Source organism: Magnolia sinica, chromosome 16 (assembly GCF_029962835.1).
Source record: "Magnolia sinica isolate HGM2019 chromosome 16, MsV1, whole genome shotgun sequence".
NCBI lineage: Eukaryota > Viridiplantae > Streptophyta > Magnoliopsida > Magnoliales > Magnoliaceae > Magnolia > Magnolia sinica.
The window spans coordinates 14,841,344-14,855,591 of record NC_080588.1 but is presented as its reverse complement, the minus strand read 5'-3'; the positions used below and the strand labels follow the sequence as shown (position 1 = coordinate 14,855,591).

At 36.9% G+C, this 14,248-nt stretch overlaps 1 protein-coding gene across 3 annotated transcripts in view; it reads left to right on the top strand.

The window, feature by feature from the left end:
- LOC131229710 (outer envelope protein 80, chloroplastic) overlaps positions 1 to 14,248 on the top strand; it is a 71,518-nt gene that overhangs the window by 39,536 nt on the left and 17,734 nt on the right. For 2 of the 3 annotated variants that reach the window (XM_058225703.1, XM_058225705.1), the window contains exons 7-10: positions 5,154 to 5,235; positions 5,381 to 5,416; positions 5,833 to 5,986; positions 6,067 to 6,213. In XM_058225703.1, the coding sequence (XP_058081686.1) occupies positions 5,154 to 5,235; positions 5,381 to 5,416; positions 5,833 to 5,986; positions 6,067 to 6,213 (419 nt within the window). The remainder of the gene's footprint in view (positions 1 to 5,153; positions 5,236 to 5,380; positions 5,417 to 5,832; positions 5,987 to 6,066; positions 6,214 to 14,248) is intronic. The other variant, XM_058225704.1, reaches the window with a different exon arrangement.

Genomic DNA, 14,248 nt, shown 5'->3' with positions numbered 1-14,248 from the left:
AAGATTCCACCTTTTGTTGATAATGACCCAAATCACCGAATACTGCTCTGTAATTTCTCTTAAATTATTATATTCTCTTTGGCTCGATCCATCACTTCATAAATGCATTGAATGGCCAGCCTCTCATTCAAATAAACTAACCTTAATACTTCAACCAATGGAGAGTAGTCTTCAAACAAGACTCGATGGATGGCCGGAAGTGTATGTAAGCTATGACCATGTCACACGTACTTTCCGTTTGGGGTCTTGGAGAAATGACTCGCTTCTCATTCCTTCAACATAAATATATATATATATTTTTGAACAATGATAATTTTATTAAAAGTCTGTAGCTAAAAAGGAAAAAAAGCTAAAAATTACAACTCAACCCAACTTTGAGGAAATTGATTGACTGACTTGGACGTATACACCCACTCCTTGATTAGGGATTTTGCATTAAGAAAGGTCGCTTGCACCTTCATTTGCTTATTCCTGAAGTAGCGGTTGTTCCTTTCTAGCCATATACACCACAAACTTGCTAGCAGCGACATGCGCCAAATGAATTTCCCTACCTTTCCTCTTCCCTCACTGTGCCATGCCAAGAAGAAGCTCTCGATTGAACTTGGAATCACCCAGGCCACTCCAACTAGACCAAAGAAACCCTCCCAAATCTTGCCCACAAAGGAGCAATGAAGGAAAAGGTAATCCACTAATTCCGCATTTTGATAACACATTACACACATTTGGGAGGACCATGTTCCTTTTTCGAAGATTGTCGATTGTATGAACCTTCTTGCAACCTGTTAACCAAGCAAATGCCGCAACCTTCGGAGGAGAACTGTAGTGCCATAAATGCATTGTTGGACATGCCTCAACCCCTAAGTTGCCACCACTCAAGGCCTTATAGAATGACTTCACCGAGAATCTACCAGATTTATCGGGTAGCCATTTCAGTGAATCCTTTTTATGGAATCCTGACGAACTAAGGACAACATATTAAGTAGATAAGAAAGCTCAAGAAACTCATCATCATCTAGATGCCTCCTACACCGTGAAGCCCAAATACCGTGCTCCCCTTGAAATGAGAAGCATTTATCGATGGGTATTCCTCTGTCTGGCGCAATACTCAATAATCGTGAAAATACATCCATTAGTTTTTTTATTCTCCATCCAAATGTCTTCCCAAAACCTTATATCCTTCTCATTTCCCAGATAAAACCCTACCCCTTCCCATACTTTTCTTGCCAGTGAAGCCACCGGTCTCCATAGATTTGACGCCCTATATAACGAAGACAATCTTGTCCACCTCCCTATAGAATCTACCTCATATTTCCTTTCTATCACCTCCCTCCACAATGAACCGTCCTTATTCCCAAATATCCATACCCATTTACCTAATAAAGCTAAATTCATAACCTCCAAACTCCGAAGACCCTCTCCCCCTTGATCCCACGGCTTGCAAACTTCTCCCACTTCATAAGATGAAATATGTGTTTGTCTTCTGCCCCATGCCATAGGAAGTCTCTCCTCAACTTTTCCAATCTATCGAGCACCGATTTCAGACATTTAAATAACTACATGAAATACACCAGAAGATTAGATATTGTCACCTTTATGAGATTTAACTTACCGCCCATGGATAATAATCTTTGTTTCCATTGAGATAGCTTGTTTTGGAATCCCTCCACCACTTTGTCCTATAATTGTTTCGGAGGCCTACCAACACATAACAGAAGACCCAAATATGAAGTGAGAAAGGATCCTTCCGTACTTCCAAACATTCCGGCAAGGGCTTTGACTTCCTCCTTGGAAATCCCCACCCCCAGTAATTCACTTTTAATTTTCTTCACGTTCAAACCTTCGACGTAACCTCAAATCAATCATATGCTCATGTATGCTCTTCAGAATTAAATAACATGTAGCAAATCGTGTCACGACTCTGATCTAGTCAACTCGCGTTTTGTATTCGTCTTAAATTCAAAACTCAATTATGCTTGTAATTGTATACGGTTATACCCCTTGCCTACACCATGGTCTCCACATGAACTTGCAATTTACTAACGCCCATTAGCATAAAGATCTATGCTATTGGCTGCACATGGTGACCAAAATAACTTCTTTCTCTTCCCCTTCACATTTGGCCTGCTTTTGCATACGCAGATGCACTATTTGTAACAACTTGTATAAAATTCTCTTTACCGACAACTCTATTAATGGTAATAAATTGTCCACATTTTTGGAAACGTCAGATGCATCAACAAATTAAAAAAATTTGTACCACTTGGGTTAATAACAAGAATGTTGGTGATAAATCGATTCACTCCATCCGTACACTACTTCGACATGATAGTATATCTTGTTTTTGCGCATTATTTCTTGTACACCTCTATTGCCTTCTACGTTCTCAACCTTAATATTTAAAAACTTGTTTCTCAATTCATGATAAGTGGGAAGCTTTGGCCTCGATCCTAATGCGGTAATTGCTTCATCGTCGGTGCAAAGAGAATGGCTCGTCACAAGATTGAACAGTAGTGCATTCATGTAGAGGAAGTGAGCAATAGAAAAGCATTATCTATCTCCTTCTTTCCAAATTTTATTTAGAGCGGTTCATTGCTTTCCTCTTCACCAACTTTTTCTTCTAACATAGTCATTTGTATTCTTATTTCTTTTTCCTCTATCACCCGATTCTTCCACATCATGTATGATTGGAACTCTTTCTACATCATACACGACTTCTTCTTCTTGATTCTTGTTACTAGAATTCATGTCCAACAATTTCTGTGAACAATGTTGTTATGCTCTTCTATGTCGGAGCGAGGTAATGTTTCATTCGAAAGAGGTAATGTTTCATTCAAAATACACTTCCCTAAGAACTCTTCCTACGAAAATTGCTTTTGATGTGAATTTTAGTGTTTTTATTCACTTTTGAGCAATAATCCCTTATAGGATCATTGTCCGTAGCCTTAGACTTCATCATTTTCAAGATAATCAACACAATCCTAGAATAAAGACAAAAATAAAATTAAAAGACAAATATTATGAAAAAAATCATTTATACTAAAAACAACCACACAAATGTGTAAGATTCAAAAAAATATTAAAGCAAAGATGAAAGAAAAGAAAAAAAAACAAAAATATTGAATGTTTTTCAACTTATTTACCTTGAAGAGGGAACAAAGGAAAGAGAAAACAATCTATAAGTATTTTATTCTTTTTTGTACCCATTTTAATGTAGAATCTCAATGTGGAAAGCAAGTTTGATTCTGTTGACTAACGAAAAAGATATGTTGAATTCTTTCCTCTATGTTTTTGAAGTTAAAAAATTCTATTACTCTTCCCTCTTCCTCTCTCTCTCTCTCAGAAAGAAATAGAAGGGGTTTATTTTAATGTAGGTGAGCCTTACAAGTCTCTTAAAAACAAAAGGGTAAAAAAAGGAAAAAAATTGTCTTTTCACTGTTTTTTTTTTTTTTTTTTTTCTTTAGTGAATTATGCACATACACGAATTGTACAGTTCGATCGAATCATAGATTTATGATTTCGATAAAATAATTCAGCTACGAATTGTACTATTTAGATAAAAATGTGATTTGGGTGTATGATTCAAACCATACATCCTTAAGATATGATGTTAACCATATGATTCAAATAACATTAATAGCACCATCATTCAATTCATATCGTTAATTGTATGATTCAAATAACACCGAATAGCACCAATAGGTAATAAGATGAGGGAAAGTAGACTTCTAGATGGTTTGGTCATGTGCAAGGGAGACCAAGAACCGTGCCGGTTAGGAGTGAGCTGGTACAAGTTGAAGGCTCTAAAAGGGCAAGTGAAAGGCCCAAAAGGACGTGGATGGAGGTAGTAAGAAAAGACTTGATGACCTATGGCGTAACTGAAGGTCTGACCCTTGATAGAGTGGAATGGCAGAACATGATTCATTTAACTGATCCCAATTAATTGGGACAAGGCTTAGATGATGATGATGATAGAGAAGAATCTTTGCATGTACCTTGGCTCTTGAGTCTTGACTTGTGGATATTTGATGTAAATGAGTTTTTTATTTTTTTATTTTTTTATTATATATATGTATGTATGTATGTGTGTGTGTGTGTATATATATATATTGTTTAGTCATTTTTATTGCTTTTATCTTTATGGTATTAAAAATATTTGATATGTATCGATTATATATATATATTGTTTAGTCATTTTTATTGCTTTTGTCTTTATGGTATTAAAAATATTTGATATGTATCGATTAGGTGTGTAACCCATACATAAAGTAAAGTTTTGATTGATTTTAAGTGATTTGTTTTGCTTGTCCTATACTCTTTCAAAACCTTTCTTTATTTCGTATCGACTTTTGTTGCTTTTCCTCTAACCAAATGAAACCAAAAGGATGACGAAGTTCAATCTTAAACCTCTACATCGATGGATACCATCCCCCTAGCCACTCGGTCTTGAAGATGTGAAGTTTCCTTGAGGATGCTTTACTCAGGAGTTCATTTATATTTCTTTTTTCTCCCTTTCAATATCAGTTCCTCTTGACATCCCTCAGTTTTACTGAATTCTACCTAAAGTTGAATAGTCTCCTCCTAACTTCTACCCCTTTTCTCCCTTTTCCTTTACAACTTGGGCAAGTTGGGTGGATTTTGTACTTGGTTTCTTCATTCTTTTTTTTTTTTTTGTCCCTGCTTGTTCTTCCTCCTCTTTTGATTTGCACAAGTTGAGCTGGGGTTGCCTAGTCTCTCATGATTCTTGATTAGAGCATATTAGGAAATATATAAGCCAACTTACAAAGTTATCATTGTGTTTTGATGAAGTGCCATTTTACCATACAACTTCCTAAAGCTATAGCTTTTTATTTTTATTCTTGTTTTTATTTATTTATTTTTCTTTTTTGGGTATTTTGGAAATCTCAAGATGTTTTTATAGGAAGATCTTGGAAGATATCTGAACTCTCACGAAATGCTACATTTTGAACGTATTGTAAAATTTTCCCAGGATAAAATGTTACTAACCTTTTGTAGTTTATTGCCATTGCTTATTCAATAATATTTCATATTGTCATTCCTAAGTTACATATCCCTAAGTGTGTGCAGTATCAGTCAGTAGCACTCTCTCTTCTTTTTCCACTTTTGACATTCAGATCCTCGGTGAAACTTCGCAGATACAGGGAAAGTTGATTTGATAATGAATGTTGTGGAGCGCGTTAGTGGAGGTTTCTCTGCTGGTGGTGGAATTTCAAGCGGGTAAGTGATGCTATCATGGTAGTTTAACAAAATAAGTGATGTTGTTATGATGGGAAGAAGTGTAAAGCTGTCTCGCTCGTTCTCTCATTTTGTCAATGATTTGCTATGACTGTTATAATATCATGTGGTAATTCCTATTGTGTAGGATAACAAGTGGCCCTCTATCCGGACTGATTGGAAGGTAAAAGTTAGAGATTACTCTTTGTTCCGGTTGCAGGTTATTTTCTTGTTTATCTATTTCATGCACGGCAGGTGTCATCAATTTCTTTCTGAAAATGTTATTAAGTTCTGCTTCATTGTTATTAAGCTATTACTTATTTTAAGTCATTGCTGGTGCTTTTGAGGTTTCACTTTCTAAAGTCATCGCGGCATGTCTTTTCCTCACTAATTGTGCAACCAGTTCTGTGTAAATGCCATTGTTACATCCAGTATGCTAGTGATGTACTTTAATTAGTTTACTTGTTTGATAGTTGCATGTAATTATATTCCCATAGCATGCACTATGTGCCAATGTTGACAGCATCAGGTTCAAGCCTGACACATGAATTTCCAATTGTGCTATTTAATTCATGTCACACTAATACACATTTTTTGCAGCTTTGCGTATTCTCATAGGAATGTTTTAGGCCGGAACCAAAAACTTAACCTTTCACTAGAAAGGGGGCAAATTGACTCGATATTTCGCATCAATTATACAGACCCATGGATTGAAGGAGATGATAAACGGACATCTAGAACTATCATGATTCAGGTGATCAATAATTTTATCCAGTGGATTAATTAATAACAGTATGCAGTTATAATGACACAGTTTTGTTTTCTGGAATTTAGAACTCAAGAACTCCTGGAACACTTGTCCATGGGAACAATAGGAACCAACCTGATGGCAGCATTACCATTGGTCGGGTTACTGCTGGAATTGAATACAGTCAACCTATCAGGCCAAAATGGAGTGGAACAGCAGGAATTATTTTCCAGGTATTTCATTAATCACCCTTTTCTTTGCCTACCTGAGCTTGTCTTTCACCTTATGGTGATTTGGTATTCTACTTTCGTGTTAATATTGTTGTCGTGCCCATCTAAACAAAGGAGGTTCATCACAAACAACCATATCATTTGTGTCGTTGTTTGGCTTAGAAGTACTTTATAAGTTTTCTGCTCTCTTTTTTCCTGTTTAATATGAGAAAGAACTCCATTCTATGGTCTCCAGCCTGTATCTCTTTAAAGTTATATGAGCTGATTTCATTTGTGGGCTCTGCTGAAATGTTTGCTTGCTTAGAAAATTGTTCCATTCATCAAATGAATTGTTTGTGTGATTTTGTTCATGGAGCACTCAATGTTGTCAAATCGCATATGCGATCGTGTGTGATTGCATATGCTTGTGCGCATATGCGGTCGCATGCATATATATATATATATATATATAAATTTGTTCAAAAAAATTTAAAAAAATCAGAAAAATAGGGAGAAATTAAGAAAAAAATGAATAAAATATAAGAAAGTAGGGGGGACTTTCCTAAATTAATAGATAAATAATTTTATATGCCCTTGCAATACATTTAAATAAAATAAAACCAATTAAATAATGAATTAAATATTAAGTCATCATTCATCAACGTTCTACAATATAGTTAACAAATATCAACATTCAACATTCAACAGCACAGTCAACAACAATCAGCATCAACACACTTGAATAAGTAAACAAAATGAAGAGGTTATTTATTTATTATTGATCTAATCGTACACTATATACATTGATCTATTTGCCATTGTGGCATTTGATCACTACCACCATCGTCATCATCACCATCATAATTCGAGTCATCTCTTTCTTCTACACTTCTTCTTCTTCCGTTTCTTCATCATCTGTATGTACTAATATCTCATCAACATCCAATGGCGGATCTTCAGTTTGATAATTATTATCTCCTCCTTCCATCTCTTCAATCTCTTCAAAGGGTTGACTGCCACTACTCGCCCCTTGGCTTCCCCCCATCCTTTGCCTTTGAGTGGTACCTTCTGAAAGTAGGGGCATTTTCACACTAGGCTTGAGTGGGGTTGCCTGTGTGATGCAGGGGCACACTCGGGGTGGGCGGGGCCCATGGTGGAGGTCTTGTGTTCGAGACTCCTCACCGGGGATGATTAATGCGCATTTCACATCGGGCTCTAGTAGGGTAGCCTGTGGGATGTGGCGACACTCAGGGTGGGCGGCCCGTGTGAGGAGGTAACCATGTGATTTGGGGCCCACGAGGGGGGTTTGGCCGAGGTCCTAACCCATAAGACGTGGGGCCTGGGCTATGAGATAAAGGGATTAATTCGCCATGCTCTAACAGTTCGAGCTTCTAGAGCAAGTGGTTAATTGTCCTGCATCACTTCTCCAGGTGTCGATCTGTATGCGGCATCTTCAACCTGTGCCCATGTCAGGTCTTCTCCAGCAAATACCGGATCCTCCGTCTTTACGAGCCACTCGTTATCTGCATCCAATTCATCTAAGCAGATATGGTCAAAGAAACCAGGCTTTTCTTTCATAGTTTGGAATCATTCTTTCAATTTTTGATTGTATTGGACGAAAACGAAGTCGTTGGGCTTTTTTTGCTTAAGGCGATTCGTTTTCTTGGTGTGAATCTGCATGAAAGAAAGTGCATTTGGTATTAGCTATTTAGGTAATTAATTTAGCTTATGCCTTACACTAAAAAATTGAAGTTTATAAATTAAATTACAATTACCAAACTTATCGCCTCGAACGTGCTCCAATTGCGCTCGCAACCACTGACAGAACATGTGAGTCCAATAATCCTCATAGCTAGCTTCTTTAGAGTTGGATCCTTCTTGTTCGGGTCCACTCCATAGGCAGCCCATCAATCACTGAGAAAAGCAATTTAAGTAGGTTAGAGTTACTTTGTATATTACATTGTAAAAAAAACTATTTGTAGGACTGGCATTCATAGTATAGTACTAACTGGGTAATTTCATTATCCGATGCCTGATGATGATATCCCTTGAGAATATCTTCTCACTCTTTGTATAGAAGTCCAGTAAAGTTGAGATCTTGTCCTGTTCTTCTCTATCTGGAATTAGTCTTTCCAACACATCAATAAATCCAACCATATGCATAGTAAGTCTTCTACTAGATCAGCAGAAGCAAATAAACAGGTTGGGTTAAGGATATAAGCAGCCGAATACAATGGAGATGACATTTGGCTGCCCCATGTTCTATCTATAATATCTATAATGGGCTTGTAGTCACGGTCTCTATAGTTAAAATGGTCCATGATCTTATTTTTTGCTCTCTCTATTGCATCATATATGTAACCCATTACAGGCTTCTCATCCCCGTCCACCAATTGCAACACAGTGACTAAGAGCTTGGATGCTTTTAACACCTTTACCACTTGTGTCCAAAAACTTTGCTAAATGATTGTTTGTTGAACCTGTTTCCCTTCAGCCTTCTTTGACCAAGGCCCACTTGTAAAATCGGCTGACACTACAAAGCTTATAAGTTCTGATTTTTTCGCATGTAATCTTTGTAGTGTTAAAAAGGCTGTAGCGAAACAGGTGACTGTTGGACGTGGCAAGTTAACCCCAATGTGTTTTTTCATTTGACTGAGAAGAAGGGCGTGTTTGTACATAAAGATTGTGATTCTTCTAGCCCTTATAATCACATTTATAAATAATCTACCTATATCTTCTAATATAAGATCAACACAATGGGCCGCATAGGGGTTCCAAAATAAATGACATCTCCTCCATAAGAAGATGACCAATTATTACATATGAGGCTGCATTGTCTGTAATTACTTTTATAACGTATTCCTCACCTATTTCTTCAACTACATTATCTAGTAAGCTAAATAAGTACTCCTATATGTGAATGACCCAATGCATCCACGGACTTTAAGAACATTGTCTCAGCTGGACAATTTACCAAAAAGTTAATGAGAGACCGACCGGATCTATCGGTCTATCCATCGGCCATTAATGAACACCCATATGTTTTCCACGATTCCTTATATTCAATTATAAAGGATCGTGTATAATCAACTTTGGTTTTCTGGCATGTCTCTCTTATTTCATGATATGAAGGCAAGGTGTCCCAAATTGGTTACGTATCGGCCGTAACGGCCGATATGTAACGGTAACAGCTGACACTGTTACGCGATACGGGGTCGAAACGGGCACCCCCCCGATTTTGTGACCGTAACGGCCGTTACAGGGCATAACGGCCGTTACGTCCAGGAACAGCCGTTACGGGCTAAAGAAAAAGGGAAAAAAAGTACATTTTTTCTTTTTTCTTTTTTTTCTTCTCCTCCTCCTCCTTCCTCTTCTTCTTCTTCTGGACTGCTGCGGCTGCGGCCTTTTTCTTCTTCTTCCCTCTCTCTCTCTCTCTCTCTCTCCCCCTCTTCTTTCCCTCTTTTTTCTTTTTCGGTTTCCCTCTTCTTTTCCTCTTTTTTCATTTGGCGTCGGAAATAAAATGGGAAGCAAATTTGCTGGTGTACCACACACCAGCTATGTAGCTGCTGCAAGTACGTGTCATGCTAAGATGAGCGTTGACACTCCTCGAGCTCCGAGTTGTACGAACGGTTCAAAGGAGATCAAAGTTACATGGGCTCCACAGTGATGTATTTATTATATCGACACCGTTCATCTAATTTTAGAGATCATTTTAAAGCATTACTCAAAAAATGAATCATATCCAAAGATCGTCTGGACCACACCAAAAATAACAGCGGAGATAATGATTTTCACCGTTAAACAATTCGTAGGGCCCACCGTAACGTTTATTTTCCATCCAATCTGTTCGTAAGGTCAAAAAGACCTGAATGAAGAGGAAAAACAAATTTCATATTGATCCAAAACATCTATGATCCCAAAAAGGGTTTCAACGGTAGACGTTCAATCTCCCACTGCTTTTTGCAGTGTGGTCCACTTGATAATTAGATCTGTATTATTTTTCGTGTCAATCCTTAAGTCGAGCTCGTCAAATGAATGGACAGTTTAGATATAACACATACCTCATGATCAGGCCCACAGGAATTGCTGACGTCAAATGAATGGACTGGGTACGCGGCACCCTTTTAACGGACAACTACTTAATAAATGGTACACGTGCCACATGGGCCCCACCATGATATATGTATTTTATCCATGCCGTCCATCCATTTTGCCACATCATTTTAAGTCATGATCTAAAAAATTAGTAAGATCCAAATCTCAGGTGGACCACAGCATAGGAAACAGTGGTTATAGAATGCTCACTATTAAAAATTTCTTAGGGTCCACTGTATTGTTTATTTTCCATCTAACCTGTTAATAGGGTCACACTGACATGGATGAAGGGAAAACACACATGTCAGCTTGATCTAAAACTTTTGTAGCCCCCAATAAATTTTTACTGGTGGACGTTTAATTATTGTTGTTTCTTATGGTGCAGTCCACCTGAGCTTTGGATCTGCCTCATTTTTGGGCTCATGCCCTAAAATTATTTGGCAAAATGGATGGACGGTGTGGATATAACACATTCATCATGGGTGGGGCCCAAAAAACTTTGACACTCGTGTGCGATACTTCAATACTTCACAATCCGAGTCCCACCTAATTTGAGCCCTTAAAAAATTGTACACAAGACACGTATTAACTTAAAATTTACCAATTAAATTATGGACTGTAATTGCTAACTCATAATGCCAAAATCAAATTGTTTGAATAGTTTAATTGTTAATTTGTGGACTCTTATTTTTTAAAATAGGGCCTTTTGATTTTTTTTTTTTTTTCATGATTCACTATCCAATAAATGTCCACCAATTCATAAGTGGGATAATTCCAATAAATTGCATGAATTTGAGGCTGATTTGGGGCATGGATTGGTCTTCCAAGTCAGCCCCAAATTGGCAACGCCATCTACCTGAATTTAATTTCATTTTTTTAAAGAACTATTGGGAGAAATGATATCAAATTGTTAAGTATATAAATTAGATATTTAGAAAACTAAATATATGAATTTTGTAGTCAAATTCAGGTTATCTGGTTCATAAATTCATTAGACAATCCGATACAACTTCTTACCAAAGAGTGGACCTTTACACCACCATAAATATGTTCCAATTTATAAATGAATGCATATTTGGAATGCTTAGAATATTCCGTATTTAATCCATATTTTTTCATATTTTTTTGGCAAAAATAAAAAATAAAATTGCGCCGTTACGCCCCTGTATCTGTATCAGTTTCGGAGGGCACCGTTACGCCAACCGATACCGATACGGGACACCTTGTATGAAGGGGGTTTAAGCCCAGGTCCAAATTGACCTATAGCCTCAACCATTACTTTGAAGCTTCTCGATTAAACAACGTTGAAAGCAATGCCGGTTTGGTAAAACCACTTAACAATATATTGAATAGTGGTTTTCCTATCTTTTTGTTTATATCGATTTTCTAAAGTTGTTTGAGCCGGCCATTTGCCTTGACCCCTTTGGTCGACTACATCCTCGGGGTGCGGTCTACACCATCTATCCACGGGCCCATGCCCTCGGGCTCTTTTCAAGATTGTTGGTTGTGGTTGTGGTCTAGACTGGCCCGTCGAAGTAGGGGGAGTCGGACTAGCTTCATCTACATTAACCACGTTTATATCTTCAAATGGGTCTTGTTGCATATATTTCTTGTAATCGGTGTTCGAATTATCTCCGATATTATCGAAGTATCTCCAATATTATCTTTATCTCCAGCTCAGCGATACCAATAATGCTGGTAGTATTAGAAATTCCAGGTATTAGCAATGTATCGCTAAGTATCGCTAACCTATCAATTTCACTAATGTAATTGCCAATATTTTCGACTATGTAAATTCTAGGTAATGCTTGTATCATAAGTGTATTGACGATATTTCAATAGTAAATTTTTATTTCAACTTTTTTTCATGGGCGCATGGTTGTATGAAGTGTTCAATTTGTCATTGATAATATCTTGATATCGCAACATGCATAATATTGAGACCACAATCTTTCGTTTCCTTTCCAATTGTTGGTGTTTTCTCGGTGAAATATCATGTGTTGTTGATATTTTGCAATATCGATGTACGTTTGGATGGAAGGTTGGATGGTTGGACTGATTTCTTACAACAATACGTGCTTTTAAGGCCCCATTAAATTGAAACTTGTTATGTATGCATTCTTTATGCAATTTTTTAATTTCTAAACATGCAAATATGTCCATTTGAACATCTCCTGAAGTTTCGTTGAAAATTCCACCTTTTTTCCCACATTTCCCTGCATTTCCTGTTATCAACGATATCAATATTGTTTCCGTATCCCTGGCCAGCGAAACTTGTAGTGATACCGATACTTCGAACACTGCTCGTGACGTAGGGCACTATCGTATCTCTTTCTTGACTGTTTATCCATGTACTCCATGATCTCCCTTCGGATTTCTGGAGTAATTTTGTTGCCATGCCACTGGAACCCACATACCCACATAACTCACATACTATATAACTCTTATCCGAAACACTACGATAGTGCCCATACTTCCAACCCGGGTCATTCGACTTGGGTTTCAAAGAGGAAGATTGGGAAGAAGACATTATGTTTGTAGTGTGTGTATTGATTGTAAGTTGCTACTTGCTAGTACTAAAAAGTAAACTAAAAACTAAAGTAAATAAAGACTAAAGAGAGAGAGAGAGAGAGAGAGAGAGAGAGAGAGAGAGAGAGAGAGATTTACACGCAATTACAAATTTACAAAAACACAAATTCTTCACTTCTTGTCTTCACTTTTGCCTTGACCCTTGAGTCTGGAATATTGTAGACTTGTTGTAACTTATAACTTGAGCTTGTAACTTGTAAGTATCTTGTAAGTTGTTGTAAGTTGTGTTGTAATTTGTAACTTGTAAGTTGTGTTGTAACTTGTAACTTGTAAGCAACAAAGTAACAAACTTTAAAAAAATGTTAGAACTTAGAACCTGGAAGAAACTCAAACTATAATAAATTAAACCTGCAACTTGTAATGTAAGTTGAGTCTTTTGAGTTTCTTGAATGTAAAGAAACTTTAAGAAAGAGAGAGTGATGGCTGTGTGAATATGATTATGATCTTTAGAACTTGGAAAAATTAGAAAGAGAGTTCAAGGGATGGAGCTTGGTTGTCTCTTGATTCTTGAATCTTGCAGTTGTACTTGTCCATTGATTGAAACTTCAAATTTGAAAGAAATATGGATGGGGCTTGGGGCTTGGAAGTTGGAATTATGTAAGGGAGAGTGTAAGAGAGTATAAAATAGAGATAGAGAGAAAGTTTGAACTTTAAGTGCATGTAGGAGTGTTTAGAATCCCATTTTATAGACAAAAAATACAGCTCTTTTTTTAAAATTTTTTTTAAAATAAAAATAAAAATAAAAATCCTAACGGTCAGAAAATGGTCAGATTTCTGACCGTTAGCGAATATGCGATCGCATACATCGCATATGTGATCGCATATTCTCGCATATTTGCGGAAATTGCATATGCTACTGTCGCATATGCGATTTCCTACTGGTTGTGCGAATATGCGATCGCATATTCGAATGTGCGATCGCACATGACAACACTGGGGGCACTCAATAAATAACAAGAATACAATAACTATCATGGCTCAATGGGCTATTTGTATGATGAAAATAATAGTGAAGAGACCAAAGTAGTAATAATAAAGGACCAGAATTCCCTGGACCATATCGAGAATTGATTTTTACACTGGAATTGATTGTACAAATGACTAGGCTGATTCTTGTTTATGGACTCAACCATATCTAGGATGCTTTTAACCAATGTTTTAAATTGCCAATGGCGTGTAGCTTAGCATTTACTTTCTAAAACATGATGCATAAGCTGCTACATTTTTAATTCAGGCTGCTCTTGGTTTCTCTTTGAAAGTTCAAGATATTTGGTGCAACCAAATGCATCCTAAAATAATAGGAAAATAGGCCAATGATTAAGTATAAAGAAAAAGAAATAGCAACAGAACTGATTTGATACTGTTACTTGTACTA